The sequence below is a fragment of the Callospermophilus lateralis genome, unplaced genomic scaffold (genome assembly GCF_048772815.1).
Source record: "Callospermophilus lateralis isolate mCalLat2 unplaced genomic scaffold, mCalLat2.hap1 Scaffold_101, whole genome shotgun sequence".
Classification (NCBI taxonomy): Eukaryota; Metazoa; Chordata; class Mammalia; order Rodentia; family Sciuridae; genus Callospermophilus; species Callospermophilus lateralis.
Window position 1 is genome coordinate 2,221,631 of NW_027510272.1, and position 15,932 is coordinate 2,237,562.

General features: G+C 33.8%; 1 protein-coding gene and 1 pseudogene across 1 annotated transcript; one reads left to right on the plus strand and one right to left on the minus strand.

Moving 5' to 3' along the window:
- Positions 1 to 1,051: 1,051 nt before the first annotated feature.
- On the minus strand, positions 1,052 to 4,014 carry LOC143639952 (coiled-coil domain-containing protein 34-like). Its single transcript, XM_077107970.1, has 3 exons — positions 3,884 to 4,014; positions 3,186 to 3,331; positions 1,052 to 1,206 (listed from the first exon to the last, which is right to left on the minus strand). Exons 1-3 carry the CDS (start codon positions 4,012 to 4,014, stop codon positions 1,052 to 1,054), a joined length of 432 nt encoding a protein of 143 aa, XP_076964085.1.
- A 7,193-nt stretch (positions 4,015 to 11,207) lies between these two features.
- LOC143639953 (ubiquitin-like protein 3 pseudogene) lies at positions 11,208 to 11,995 on the plus strand (annotated as a pseudogene).
- Positions 11,996 to 15,932: the final 3,937 nt, after the last annotated feature.

Consider the following 15,932-nt stretch of genomic DNA (forward strand, 5'->3'; position numbering starts at 1 on the left):
TTCTTTCTCAGGCCCTAAAAAAGATAACAGGTTTTCCTAAAAAGCACATTTATTAAAATTTAATGCAAATTGTGTGCTATTTAGGTAATCATTTCAACTTTTATCCTTAAAATGTGTTTATTAATAAGACCTGTGACTTCAACCTCAGCAACATAAAACTTAACAATTAATATTTCAATACTAAAAAATAATGCAGTGACAATCCTAATTTCAAAGCTAAAAAAGAAGTACAATTAAAACGTAAGTATTTTTACAAAATAAATCACAATATTACTAAGGCCTCAAGATTATGACACATCAATCTAAGATGCAGAGCATGAAACAATGTATTTAGATTTTCATTTGAAAATCCCAACTCTTATTTCAGTAACAAAATAAACTTTTACTCAGTTATTTTTAAAATATCTAAATGGGAAAAGTATACTAAAAGCCATAAACAAAGACTGTTTTTGATTATTCTTGGTTTCTAACCCATTTAGAAAAGCATGCAGTTTAGAAATGCATATTTGTTTTTTTTTTTTTTTATTCAAAACATTACAAAGATTTCAGAATCACATCGGTTACACATCCACATTTTTACATAATACCATAATAGTAACTGTTGTATAGTAGAGGATAGGAAAGGTAGCAGAAATGCATATTTGGACAAATTAATCTTAACTTTATGTTCTTAACATAAACAGCAGAAAACAATTAGAGTATGAAATAATACAGGAAAAAAAATTGGTTTTATGGTTATTACACTGTGGTTTTAATACAAGTTAAACAAAATTGTTAGATTTATCATGCAAAACAATATGCCAAGATCAATCTTAAAAGAAAAACCAAAACGTAAAAAATACCTTTCTCAATTAATCCTTCACACTCCATATAAAATACAAAAATTAGTATGTCAATAATCACATCAAGTACTAACATGCTGATTGAGAAATAAAAAATCTTTTTGATTTCAAAATTAAGAAGCTTTAGGTAAAAGCATAGTATTTTCCACATATACTATCTTTCCATTTGCACAGAGTTCCAAGGCAAAGATTGCTTCTGGCTTTATGAATTACCAGAGATGACCTGTGTGGCTCTCTATCACAGGTGTTTTATTCTTCTTTCCTGATAGATTGTTAGCTTCTTTGGGAGGTGGCATATGAATTGATTTCCATGGAATTGGATTACAAAAGGCTGGTTCTGGATAGGAAGTTCCACTGTAAAAACCTACAATCATTGAAAAATCACAACAAAACAAAACAACTAAACTTCTTGAGAAAAATTACTTATTTTAAAATTCCTAGAAAATGTTAAACTGTCAAAAAAGCAAACTATCACTGACACACCAAGCTAATCTGAATACATTTAAAAAACTAACACTTTCAAATATAGCAATGTAGTAAAAGATAATTCTGAGAAGCCAAACAATATTGTTGAAACATATACAAAAATAATGCTGAGAATGCAAATAATATTGTTAAAATCTATGCAAATAATAATACTTGCAAAGTTTTTACTATGGAATTAATTTCAGAACAAAAAAAATTAATAAAATCTTCATTTTCTTAACCCTGTCTAGGAAATGAGTTATTTGTGAACTATATTCCCCTTGTCAGAGAGTAAGATTTACAGAAAAAAATATTTTGCTTATACTGCTAAAGTGAATCAAGATTTTTGTTTAGAACCAGGGAATTTTGGTTTTCTGTTATTCAAGTTAATATGATTTCATAGAATCAGTGTGATCTTTTCACTAATTAGAAAGCATCTTTTGATGAACATACTGTTTAAAACTTGTGATGCCTGACAATAATAACTATGTGGAGGAAGAACATTCTGTAAATTATCTTCAAATCCTTTGGTCATTATAGGCACACAAATTCCTTTATTTCATAATTGATAAAAATGATAGGATAAAAAATAAAGACTTAAGGGAAGTACAGCATGCAGACAAATATGTTGCTTATTAGAATGAAGAGAAGGGATGGGGATAGGAAAATAAAAGAGTGAAATGAATTCAAAATAATTTTCATATAATGTATGTAAATACACCATCATGTACATCCATAAGAATGGTATGTCCCATATTTGTATAGTTATATCAAAATGAATTCTACCTTCATATATAAATAAGAGAACCAATAAAATAAAAAATAATTAAACTCATTTAAAAAGCAATGTAATTTAATAAAATAGTCCATTGTTTTAGCAATTAATTTCTAGTCAATATGTATCTTCCCATCTAAAATCTTAGCTTTACTATCTAATCATTAGGTTAAAATCACTGCTTATTGACCTTTTTAAGCAAGAAAGAAAGAGATGGAGGCAGGGTGGCAGGGAGGAAGGTAGGGGTAGAAGGAGGAGGAGAAAGAGGATGAAGAAGCCATCCTCAGTAACTAAAATGGATTAATGGATATAATGAATGACCTCTATGACATGTAAGAGAGGCCTAATCCTGACAGCAGGAATGTGTCTTTCAGACCCTGGCAGCCCACTTTGACTGCATAATATGTCAACACACACTTCACCAAGATAGTCAAAACAAAGTCTGGAATATGTTCCATTGTGTGAACAAAACAGAATGGGAGTATTTTTAATAATAAATCATTTAAACAAGTGAAGGCAGCTGTCATCAAGGTATGAGCTTTCAACGTAAAGCACAAAGAAAAGCATGCAATGCCATTTATCATCAGAAGAAGCCTAAAGGCCAATTGGTTCTGTTTGATCATGTGCTATCTATATCCCACCCTGTAAAAAGAATGTGCCAAAGACACTGGAAGCTCTGCCTTAGAGGAGGTTAGAAAAAGGGTAGGCAAGATGAACCATTAAAAACACCCTGAGTAAGGCTTTTTCATCCAAGAATGTAAGAGCCCTAACAGGGATGCTAACAATTGAACCCAGGGCCGTATGCATGCTAAGGACATGCTCCGTGACTGAATGACAACTTCATCCCTGAGAATTTCATTTATTCCCTAATGTTAGAAATCATTGCTTAAAAGTATAAGTTTGAAGTTTTACAACCATTACATTTATATATCATTTATGGAGAATGAATAAATTCCTACAAACATAGTATAATTTTCTAAAAGATAGTAATTTGAAAGAAAAATAAATTTTATAAGTTTCTATTTCTGTGAAAAAGAAACAAAATGTATAAAATTTGCTTCTGCAAACCATACTTATGTAAGCCACATAACATTAAAACTAACCTGTAAGTTTTCCATTGGCATAACCATCGCTCTTTACAGCTGGACTAGGTTTACTTTTTGCATTTTCCAACCATTCCTTAAACTTTTTATCTGCTATTTCCTTTTTCTCTTGTAATTTGGCTTGCCGTTGTTTTTTTTTTTTTTTCCTTAAAATGACAAGACCAAAGCATTTCCAAAGATATTCTATAACTAAACATTCCATTCAAATTCTACTGAGTCTTTTCTCCCAGTTGCTTCCTCTCTCAATGGCTTACTGGTCACAATATTTAATTGTATATCTATAATTTGAGAGTAAAATTGAACATGATCAGGGATGTGATATTAATGTGTCTTCCTCTAAAAAATTTAAGATATCAAACCCAAGAAAAAGAAAGCAATCCGCCTTCCTTTTAAAGTAATTTATGACACAGTAATATGACTAGATAAAAGTATACTGAAAAATATTTAAAACAACTTACAACAATTTTGAATATGACTGAAAAATATATAGGCTTATTGGAATTACTCAATGTAAGAAAACCAAAAATACATATTCATTTTGAAGCTTAAAGACAGCATCATCTAAGTAAAGATATTTTCATATCTTTATGCTATGATACAGTCAATTTCTAATCATATAGTGGTTTCTAAAATATACTTGACACCTATGAAGACTAAAAACACATATTCTAACTGGCTGCTTTAATAAAAATACATTTTCTTTCTTTTTCTTCTCATATCCTTCAGCAATTTTTTTCTTTAACCATTCTTGATATTTTTCTTTGGCTTTTTCTTGCAAATGTTCTTTCCCTAGTTCTTTCGTTGCTTTCTCCTCCATTTCTTTATTCATTTTTTTGTTCTCTTTCTTTCCTTTTTTTAAATAAAAATAAAAATTTTAATTGAAATACCTGTAATTATTCTCACATAAGGAAAGATCGTTATGTACAATAATTTTCTAAACTTTTATTATTCTTAAAATAAGTGGTATAACAGTGGTTGCCACAATGTAGTTTATGAGAATATATAACATACTGCAATTACCTATTCAATGTCAATAACAGGTAGTTACTGCTTGGCTGTAAATTTCATTAGGACACTGAAAAAGATCTTGCTCACCAATGTATACCTGTGACTGAGATAGTGCTGAGTAAATAATAGGTGCTCCATAAATATTCTTTAAATAAATTAGTGAATAAATATTACTGTTAGACTGCTGAATCCTAGTATTTTTAATGGATGTTTAACCTCATGTATATAAACATTTCCTTGATAGACAACTTGTGAATACAAATACTTGGATAAGTATTCACCAAAAGTGAGTTATAGAGTTCAAATGAATAATGCCTGCTGAAGATTGCATATAAGGACATAATGGGGCAAATCTTTAGGTATACTGTTTTATATAGATCAGAGGCTTGCAAACAAGGCTAAATGTCAAATTCAGCCCACAGGCCATCTGTATTTGTAAACAACATTTTATATAAGTATGGCCAACTCATTTCTCTTATATATTTGCATATGGTTTCTTTTATTCTACAATAGCAAAGTTGAATAGTTCACACACAGACTGCATGGCAGAAAACCTGAGATGTTTAAGATCTGGCTCTTTTCAGAAAAAAAAATAATTTTTGACATAGACTATAACTCAGTGATAACCTACGAACTGTAGTTAAATTCTAAATAAATAATGGCATGGATAGTTCTCTTTATCAAAGTTTTAGAGATTAATCTGAAATGTATAAAAGGAATATGGAATACATACATATATATATGTCAGTTTTCACGGAGCAAAGAAAGATGATCCAAAAAGAGAATTTCCTTCCCTGAAAGTATTTTGTAAAATACTGTAATATAAATTAACACCCAATTAACAAACATCAGTTACATACAATATATGTCCTGTTCAGTGCTGAGCAGCAAAAGCAAGTCTTGAAAATCAGGGCTTGCACCATTCCTCAAGTTGATATATTTCTTTCTTGCTGTGCAGCCATTAGCTGTGAAAAGGAATCTTTTCATAACAAAACCTCAATAGACAATGGAACAATAATGGGTTTTAATTACTCCTCACTGGCAGAAAATCTACAAAGTGAAAATGGTCTTGGAATATATCTCTCTTAATCTGTGTGATTTATGACTCTCCTGCCTAACCTCACCAACAAGAAATCATTCACTCCCTACAATGTTTTCAATGACAGAAACTAACACTTTATTGGTATCTATACCTCACACTATTCTATGTACTTTATTATACATATGGACCATCAGTTAATTCTTACAATCCCAGTATAAGGTAGCTACTATTATTATCCTATTTTCAAAGGAGGAAAGGAAGGCACAAGAGGGTAAGTAATTTGTCTAAGATCACACAGTAAGTAGTAGATCACTATAGACAACAAAGACTTCGACATGGAAGAATGCTAAAAAGAATGTTATGCCAAAAAATTTAAACCAAAGTGAAATGTTAAAACATACTACTTCTCAAAATTAATTCAAGAAGAAATAGTATCTGGATAACCATTTATTATAAAACAATTCAAAATTTACCACAAAGTACTCTAGCTTCTGATAGCTTCATTGGTAGTTTGCAATGTACATTTAAGGAAGAAATAATAACAAATGACTACACAAATTAATTTTATGTTACAACATAATATCAGAAACAAGGCAAAATAACTGCTCTATAGCCCAAAATGTGAAATAATTAGAAATACATGTAACGAATGATGCATAATACCATCATTAAAACTAAATAAAACTGATGAGAAATAAGACAAATAAATTGAAAGAAAAAACATATTCATAGAATTTAAATTTGATATTACTAAGAGTCATTTTCTCCAAAACAAACTACACATTTAACAAAACTTCAATAGTGCCAGGCACTATTCAAGCAGACATAATTAGCAAATCTCAGAATCAGATGCTGAATTACATAAAGAAAGGTGCAAAGAAAATAAAATAAGTTTGGAAAAGAAGACAAAAGTTGATTTATATTATCTATTTTTTAAAAACTAAAAGTTCAAGAATTATAGAGCTGTAGTAACAAGTTATTACTGCTGACACAGGATATAAATCAATAGAAGAGAATAGAATTCAGAAATAGATCTATGTATGTGTGTGTGTATGTGTGTGTGTGTGTGTGTGTGTGTGTGTGTGTGTGTGTGTATGGTCAATTGATTTTAAACAATGTGCCAAGGTAATTTGATAGGGAAAGGATTATCTATTCAATTAACAGTGGAACAATTGAATATATGTATAAAAATGAATGAATCCCAACATTTAACTCAACCAAATATTAAAATGAACTCAAAATAAACATACAGGTAAAGCTGAAGTTATAACTTCTAGAAGAAAATAATAAATAATTTATACTCTTGAACTACACAATGTTTCTTAAATAAAGACATACAGACCATAACCATAAAAGAAAAAAATGAAATATGGAATATTGTCAAAATTTAAAACTTGTGCTCTTTAAGTTGGGCACAGAGGTGCATGTCTATAATCCCAGTGAATAGGGAGGCTGAAGCAGGAGGATCAAAAGTTCAAGGCCAGCCTCAGCAACTTAGGGAGGCCCTACACAATTTAGCAAGATTGTGTCTCAAAAAAAGGATGGGGATATATCTAAGTGGTAAAGTCTACATGGGTTAAATTCCCATAGAAGGAAGAATGGAAGGAAGATCATTCTGCTCTTTAAGATATATTATTGAAAAAAAATTAATCCCAATGACTCAGCAGACTGAGGAAGGAGGATCTCAATTTCAAAGTCAGCCTCAGAAACTTAACAAGGCCCTCCTAAGCCACTTAGTAAGACCCTGTCTCAAAACAAAAAATAAAAAGCTGGCAGGAGATGTGACTCAGTAGGTAAACATCCCTGGATATAGTCCTTGGCAAAAAAAAAATTAAATGGGAGGAAATATTTGCAATGCATTGATCTGACATTGGACTTGTGGTCTGAATATATAAAGAATTCTAGGACTGGGGATTAGCTCACTGGTAGGTGCTAGACTAGCCTGAGTGAGGCCCTGAGTTCAATCCCCAGCACCACATTAAAAAAAAGAGAAGAAAAGTGAAGAGAAATGTACAAAATTCACCCAGTGTCACATGTACCTATATTCCCAGCTACTTGGAAGGCTCAGTCAAGAGGATCACCTGACAAGTCCAGAAATTTGAGGCCAACCGTGGTAACAAAGTGATCCCCATCTCAAAAAAGAAAAAAAGAAAGAAAGAAAAGAAAGAATAATTCCTACATGTCTTTTGATGGAGGAGAGGAGGCTTCTTGAGGACTGAACCCAGAGCCTGCTAAGCATGCTCTCTGCCACTAAGTTTTACTCAACAGTGAATTCTTACAGATTCTTAAATCTTAATAAGAAGTCATATAACCCCTTCAAAAAATGGGCAAACGACTTAAACCGATACAAAACAAATCCAATAGAAGCTAACAACATATGTAGTTCAGTTGTAGAGTGGTTGCCTACCATGGTCAATAAGTATAATAAACTGAACTGTGCCCCTTCAACTCCTATGTTGAAGGCCTATCTCCCAGTGTGAGGAGATAAAGCCTTCCAAGAGTTAATCAAACTTAAATGAGGTCTTCATCCATTAAGACTGATGTCCTTTAAAGAGAAAAATACACTAAAGATATGTGTGCACAGAGAAAAACCAGAAGACAACCCATCTGCATGCAAGAGGCCTAAAGAGAATCCAAACCTGCAGACACCTCCATCTTGATTTCCAGTCTCTGGGATGTGAGAAAATTTTCAGTTGTTTATACCACCCAAGTCTGTGGTATTTGGTTATGGCATTCCTGAAAGACTAATATAATGAGGTTATAAAAAGATGCAAAACAGCATTAGATCTCAGGGAAATGAAAATTAAAACAATGGTATGTACTATACACACACTGGAAGAACTAAAATGAAAGACTGAAAATATAAGGTTTGCCAAAGTTGTAAAATATTTGGAACTTTCATAAATAGTCATGGGAATATAAATTGTTATAAGCACCTTAGAAAATACTTTGGCAATTTCTTGTAAACACATTCTTACCGCATAGCCCAACAATTCAGCTCCTAAACATTTACCCAAAACAAATGAAAACAATGTCTACAAAAGACTTGTATATATATATGGTCATAGAATTTTATGCATAATATCTCCTAATGGAAAACAATCCACTGACCATCAACAATTCAATGGATAAACAATTTGTGCTATTTCATTGGAGACTACTAATCAATAAAAATGAATCAACAATATATCAAATATCAGGATATATTTAAAAACAAAAGAAGTTCAACACAAAGAAGTTCAAAAAATTCTTTCATTCTGCTTTTAAGAAAGTATAGAAAGCACAATCTTATATACAGAATAGAAAGATTACCAGGATATTTGGAGCTGGGGCTGGGTATTGAAAGGGAATGGGGGTTGGATGTGAAGGGAACTTTCCGGAGTAATGAAAACATTCTATTATCTTGACTCTGGTGCATATTAATTATACAGGTACATATATCTGTCAAACTCATAAACTTAAAACAAGTGTATTTTATTTCACAGCAAGCAGACAGAATAGTCACTGCTACTGAGAAAGCAGTCAGCCATTAAGTGGCTTTGGATTTTCTAGCACACTGGTTCTATATCACAGAGGACAATAATTGATCTTCCTTTTCTAAAATGGTGCCCTGAAAGAACCTTTGTTTTTTAAAAATGAAAGAAATAAACAACTGGCTACTTAAAGTTTTTGACTTTCTATTTTAATTCCTCTAATAGGGCCTACTTGGAACATAGAAAAAGCTAAGTAAACATTTGTTGAATGCATGAATGATACACTGATAAGAGTGTTATCAATCATATACCTTGTTGATTTGAATTAAGTCTTTCAAATAAAATATCAGCGTGTTTTGAGAATTTAAAACAATTTTATTTTTAAATAACTTTTAAAACACTGAAAGTAGAGGCCTTTTTCAAAATTTGTATTAATGTCTAAAAAATTAATTTGGAAAATAAATTAGCATAACAACACAAATATTAAGTGTACTCAATGAGATAAAGCATTTGTTTTAAAAGGATTTCACAAATTACACAAATTAAAAGGATTTCACAAATTTCTTCTAAATTACATTAGAAGAAAGCAATCTTACTAATGTATACATAAATTCTTTTTGTCTGATTTTTTGATAAAACACAGTGAAAATGACTTAGAGAAAAATAGCACCCCAATATACAACTAAAAATGAAGCTGGAGGCAGCAGAGGACCACACACCATGAAATGTAAACAGAAAGCTAGATGGCAGACAGGAAGAGAAGAACCAGGAGAGCAGTCTTTACAAATACAAGTAAATGTAACTAAGGCTGAATAAGAAATCTGATAGTTTTTAAGAAAAAATAAGGAGGGATCGATTATTCTTTAACTTGCACAAGAATGCTGAAGAATAGGTAAATTAATTTTTCAGGGTTCATCTCTGAGTCATTTTCTGCCTTATTGAATCTTGCTTTCAATAATTAGTGATTTATGTAATGGCAAGCCACTTACTCCAAAAGAATTTTTACCTCAAAAATAATTGGATTAGGTCTACTACAACTAACTAAAACAGTGAATATATATCATATATCCCTCAGCAGTATCTTACATTCTTAGAAAAACAACAATTATGTTTGATTTGCATGGTAAAATTAGCTGAATGAATTTAGAAGATAAGAGAAGCTTCAGAGGAGAGAGCACACCATACATGGAGCACTATTTTCATATAAATTTCAAAAAGGTGTCAAACAAAATTTTGTAATGGCCATATAGACTTATTTTGATTGTGACATTTATTCAAAGTACTCTTTTGGGGATGAAGTAAACAAGCACAATCCATAGTAATTGATTTCTAAACAAACATAATCCAAGTAAGAATCAAATACTTTTATGGTTATAATACACACACACATACACAGAGACACCTCTCTAACCAATTTCCTTCTTCTAATGCCAGGATGATGAAGGTTATGTTATCTTCAACTTACTGAAATTATTTGATACTCATAATAATATCACTTGGCATCAGATTCAACAATAGGTAAGGACAAAAACTATAATTAAAAATTTAAAACTTTGTCCTATAATTTGAACATTTATCTAAATTCATAGTTATATTTTAATAATAAAATCAATATCAGAAGGGGGGGGCGGCGGCTGCGGGCTCCGAGGAGGGGGGGCGCGCTCTCCCCGTGTCCCCTACTCGCGCTTAGGCAGCCTCCGCCGCTGCCGCCGCCGCCGCTGCCGCCATGTCGGTTTGAGAGGCGATGACAGGCGGCTGGGCGTGTGGAACTGAAAAGTGGAGGAGGAGGAGACAGAAAGCTCTGAGAGGGAACCATTCCTGGGCTGAGAAGAGGGAGGACCCGGCCGCTTCCGGGGACCCGCAGAAGTTGGCGTCGAGGGAGCTCGCGAGGGGAGGGGAAGGCGGAGACGGGGGAGGCGGTGGCGAGAGAGGCGGAGGCAGCGGAGGAGCCCCGAGGAGCCGGAGACGATGCGCCCCGATCTCCGCTGCTGTCCGGAGGTGCCTGCGGCCTGAGCCCGGAGGGGCCTGGGGGGGTCCTGCTCCCTTCGAGGGTCCGGCGATCGTCGCCCCGCGCTCCGGGTCACCGCCCCCGGCTTTCGCTTTGGCTTCCAACTAGTTAAATGCCCTTGAGCGCGGGTTTCCGCGGTCCGGCTCTCCGCCCTGGCGGCGCGAGTTGAGCCGTCTCCTGCGCGCGGCTCTGGGCGAGGGTGCGCTGCCGGCGCCTGACCACAGCTCCGGGCACTCGCTGCTCACGCGTCGATGTGTGTAGCCACATAGTTATCTATGAACACTCCAGCCGGGGCATTTTTCTCCTGCTTAATGAGGACTTGACTCGGGAGCGAGTGTGAATCATTGCTGGGGCTGGAAAGGAGGAAGGAGGATTTAACCCCCTGCCACCCCGCTCCATGTCCGTGTGTCACTCGGCTTGGTCCACCTGGCGCGGCCGGTCCTGGGGTTGCTGCTGATGCTGCTGCTGACGACGGAGACGACGACGACGACGACGGGGGCTGCCGCTGTTGTCCTGAGAGTTTCCTCTGGCTCTGGCCACACAGCTCCTGGGGATTGTTCCTCTTCGCTCCAGAACCTTGGCCAGGCCGACACTTTGGCTCCAAAATAACTTCTTTTTAATACTTTTTGTTTGTTTGTTTTTTGGAAAGCACATCACGAACCAAGCAAAATTGTGAAGGTTTATTTCTGTAGCTTGAAGACTTGTGTTCTTTTGTGTTTGTTTTCTGCGTAAATATCTGGGTATATCTCAAACGGCAAGATGTCCAGTAATGTCCCGGCGGATATGATAAATTTGCGCCTCATCTTGGTGAGTGGAAAAACAAAAGAGTTCCTGTTTTCTCCCAACGATTCTGCGTCTGACATTGCAAAGCATGTGTATGACAATTGGCCAATGGACTGGGAAGAAGAACAGGTCAGCAGTCCAAATATTCTACGACTTATTTATCAAGGACGATTTCTACATGGAAATGTCACCTTAGGAGCATTAAAACTTCCTTTTGGCAAAACAACAGTGATGCATTTGGTGGCCAGAGAGACATTACCAGAGCCCAACTCTCAAGGTCAGAGGAATCCTGAAAAGACTGGAGAGAGTAATTGTTGTGTAATCCTGTAAACACTGTCTGCCTAGTGTGGTGTGACACAGTCTTTGTCTTTCATGCTGCTGGGACAGAGGAGACCCAACATAGCTTCAGAAACCTTTAGGAACAGTCTGCCTGCAAATCCATGGAACTGAATTATCACATGAACACTGTCATCTTTTCTCATGAAAGTAAAACAAAACAAGAACATTTTTCACTATGATTTTTTCTTTCTTATATTTTTGTTTATGGTGAGCAGTTTTAAATTGTATTGGTTTTCAAGTGCAGTCAATCTCCAGGGGAAAAGCTAACAAGTTATCTTTCATAGCAGAACCATTTTGCTGCCTCAAAAATTTTCATCATCAGAACTAACAAAATCAAGTGTTCCAAATACAATTTGCACTAAAAAAGATTGACATTATTTTCCTCATCAGCAGAATTTATAACAGTTTATTATACCTAGAAATACTCATGTATACAATTCCACACTGGAAGATTCTCAGCAATCAATCAAGTTAATTACCGGGCCAACTTAAGAGGAAAAAAATGGAAAAGAAACTAAAATGTTGGGTGAATTCTACCAAAGTCAGCCATGGTGGCTGTACTGGCACAGAATATTAAACTGAGTGTGACTATTTTCACTGCAACAAATGAAAAAAACAAAAACAAAATGTGCCTGTTGTTTAAAGCACTCAGTAGAGGGCTGATGAAACTATTTTTTTTCCTTTGATACGTGCACTCTTGAGTCCTAGTCACTGAGTGCTTGTTCAGACAGCACACGAGGGGTGAGAGTGCCTCTCCTAGCCTTAAAGTGGGAGGTATGCCAGGCACTCAGAGGCTTTCGTTAGCGCGCAGAAATATTAGAAAACCTCATTGACTGATCAATTTTATGTATTTGAATATCAGAAAATTGAAATTTTCCATAATTATTGCTCATCCCTAATCGTGTTCAACATTATACTTACTCATTAGAGATTTCAGATGAATTCTTAAAATTAAAAAAAAATCTTCATAGTACTAATTTTGTTTCTTTATACAGTTTGCATTTGGTGTTAGTGCTTGCAATTATATTAAAATCAAAAGCTGATTTTTAAGGCATACATAATTAAGGATGCCACTCTCTTGTTTTACACCAATAATTTAAAGATTGATATGCTAAAAAAAATCAATGCACAGCACTAAAGCATGAGCTAGTTTCACCTAAATCTGTAAAAAAAATTTTAAAGATTTTATATTTTTTTCACTGGGAAGAAATTCTTCCTGGATGAAATTACAAATATGTGTAGAATATATTTAATAAAAGACTTATAAAATAGCTAAATATAGAACTTCAATATAGATTGGCGTGTAGTATATAGAACAAGATTCCATATAAATAACTTTAGCCTTTTTAAAAATGAAGTTGCAGGCTGACATTATGTTCTATACTCAGTAAGTGTTCACAGCCCTTACAGACATTAAGTGTAAATCGTTTCAGATGTTCAGCTTTGTTTAAATGCAATCAGGTGGTTTGTTCATTGTTAATGCTTTGATGAAAAGGCTTTATATGCAGTAGATCTACAAAAATATTGTTCCTACTGATCCGAATTAAATTTGTATAGAGCAGAGTTTTAAAATGAATGTAAATAGCACTAAACATTTTCTTTCTGCAACCTGTACTTATAGATTCCTTCTGTAAACTAAATTAAAAAAAATATATTGTAGTACATTTTGGTGGTAATTTTAAAGGTGTTGATTAGGTCAATAATTGTTTAAGCACTGTCTCATTCATGTTAAAATTGTTTTCTACTTTTATTTCTGAATCTTTTAAAATTCATTTCAATTAATATTCTGTTGTTGGTTTGGGAGTAATCCCAATGTATCTTTGATATTTAACCTGGTTAATTTGTGCACAGTCACAACAGTGGATAGAATTATGTAGTCTCTGTTATACTAAAATGTTATATTCACGAGATGTTAAATATTTATATGCTTTGTTGACTTGCTCAAATGTGAATCCTGTAGTGTTGACTGAAGAAGAATCTGGTAGTTTCCTAATTGGGCAATTAACCATTTATGGCTCTATTTTTTCTTTTGGAAAACAAACTACTGTTAATTATTTTTAGGACTTATTTTGATTCTAATTACTCCTATTTTTCCAAAGTTAAAGACTATCAGTTAATCATGATTACATTTTTCTGATGGTTAAAAAATTCTGTTTGTTTTCAATACAGTTTTATGTGTGTTTCCACATTATATATTTTTCCCTTTTGCAAGACTTCAATTTAGAGTTTGCTAAGTGGGATAAAATGATTCATTAGTAGAGAAAGAATTATGTCACTTAATATCTAATATTATAGTTTTACAAAATGAAAAAGAATAAAAAGTAGCAGTAAAATTATATACTGAAAACACCAAAAATTTAGATGCCTTAATAGTATATACATGAAAATACTTAACTATCCCTTTAAAAACAATTCCTTGGACTGCCTAATGGTTAAAATATAATTGATCCATATCCAAGGCTACTATTGAAGATCCTCTGCCAAAAATAGCCCCTCACTTAACCTGAAGGTGAGAGCTGCATAGACCCAGTCATGTAAATAAAGCCTGAACTGTGGGCCTGTGCCCCCGCCCAGCGCTTGGCATCTGACTCATCTCTTACCTGAAGTGTCCTAGACTTAAGTATTCTGGACAGAGCAATGCGTTTCTTTTATTAAAACCTCAGCATGTCTCCCTGATCTGAAATATTTGCTTTCTTTTCAAAATAAGTTTTATCTTATCATGAAAAATATAGTATCTAACATCATCATTCACATTGAGGTTTTCTCATAACAAACATCTTTAGTTTTATGAAGTCATCTTGACCAATGTTACAGTAATTTCTGTTAACTGATTGTGGTAAGCAATGTTAATGTGAAAAGAAATTAAAACTTTCTTTATCTGTTGTAAAAAATAAATAAATAAAAAAAATAAAATCAATATCATTCTAAACTTATAAAATCACAATAAAAAACAAAGTTATAGCAGAATAATTTTTTTCTAAATGGGGGTTGGGGGGCAGTATTAGGGATTCCACTCAAGCCCTCATGCATGCTAGATAAGTAGTCTATCACAGAGCTATGCCCTCCCCTAGACTTTTTAAATTTCATTTTGAGTCAGGGTCTCAGAAAATTGCCCAGACTGGCCTCAACTTTGTGATTCTCCCATCTCAGCTTCTAAAGTAGCTGGAGTCAATAGGCATGTGCCATCATGCCCAGCTATTTTAAAATTTCTAATGTATCAGCTTGGGTTGTGTCTCAGTGGTGGAGCACTTGCCTTGTACATGTGAGGCACTGGGTTCGATCCTCAGCACCATATAAAAATAAATAAACAAAATAAACACCTTTTAAAAAAATTTCTAATGTGTGATCCAACATAAGAATGTATTAAAATTGAAAGTAGGGATACGAAGGATAGCTCTATGGTTGCATGCTAGCCTAACATGCTTAAGGCCATGGGTTCAATTAACACCATAAATTAAAAAGTAATAATAATAACAACAACAACAACAACAATAAAATTAAAAGAAAGAATAGGAATACAGCTCAGTGGTAAAACCCAGCATGAGAGAAACCCTACGTTTGATCCCTGGCACTGCAAAAAAGAAAAAGAAAAAAGAAAATTCATTCACTCATTCAATTAACAAATGCTTACTATATGCAAAGAATTATAAACCTTGTAATGGATAAAAAATAATATAGAAAAGAATTCTTGTTCTTAAGGATCTTAAAATTACAAGGAAAGCAAAGGGATGTACATACTACAAAACAGCCATTTTTTTTCTTTTTTAAAAAACATACACAAAATACAAAGCACCATATGATAAAGTGCTATATAAGTTAATACAAATTGAACAAAGATCCACAGGAAAGAATCTCTAACATGTGAACATCCAATCTGCATGTAGGAAGTAATCTGAGTTAGATGACAAATGGAAAATTAGAACAGAGGGTATGATGAGATTCCATCCTGATAAAATACCATATGTAAAAATTAGGAAATGAAAAGTAGTAAGAAGATAAGTATTCTCAAAGTTTCTCAAGAATACATACTCTTGAGGCCTGGGCAGTACAGCCAAAAGCTCAAGATTTCTAGGACATTTACTTGTATCTTAAAA

Excerpts from the sequence above, each read along its gene's own strand:
- LOC143639952 (XM_077107970.1), bottom strand. The coding sequence starts at position 4,014 with ATGAATAAAGAAATGGAGGAGAAAGCAACGAAAGAACTAGGGAAAGAA. Across the intron at positions 3,332-3,883 it reads TATGAGAAGAAAAAGAAAGA|GAAAAAAAAAAAAAAACAAC; the intron begins AAATGTATTTTT and ends TGTCATTTTAAG. Across the intron at positions 1,207-3,185 it reads TGCCAATGGAAAACTTACAG|GTTTTTACAGTGGAACTTCC; the intron begins GTTAGTTTTAAT and ends CAATGATTGTAG.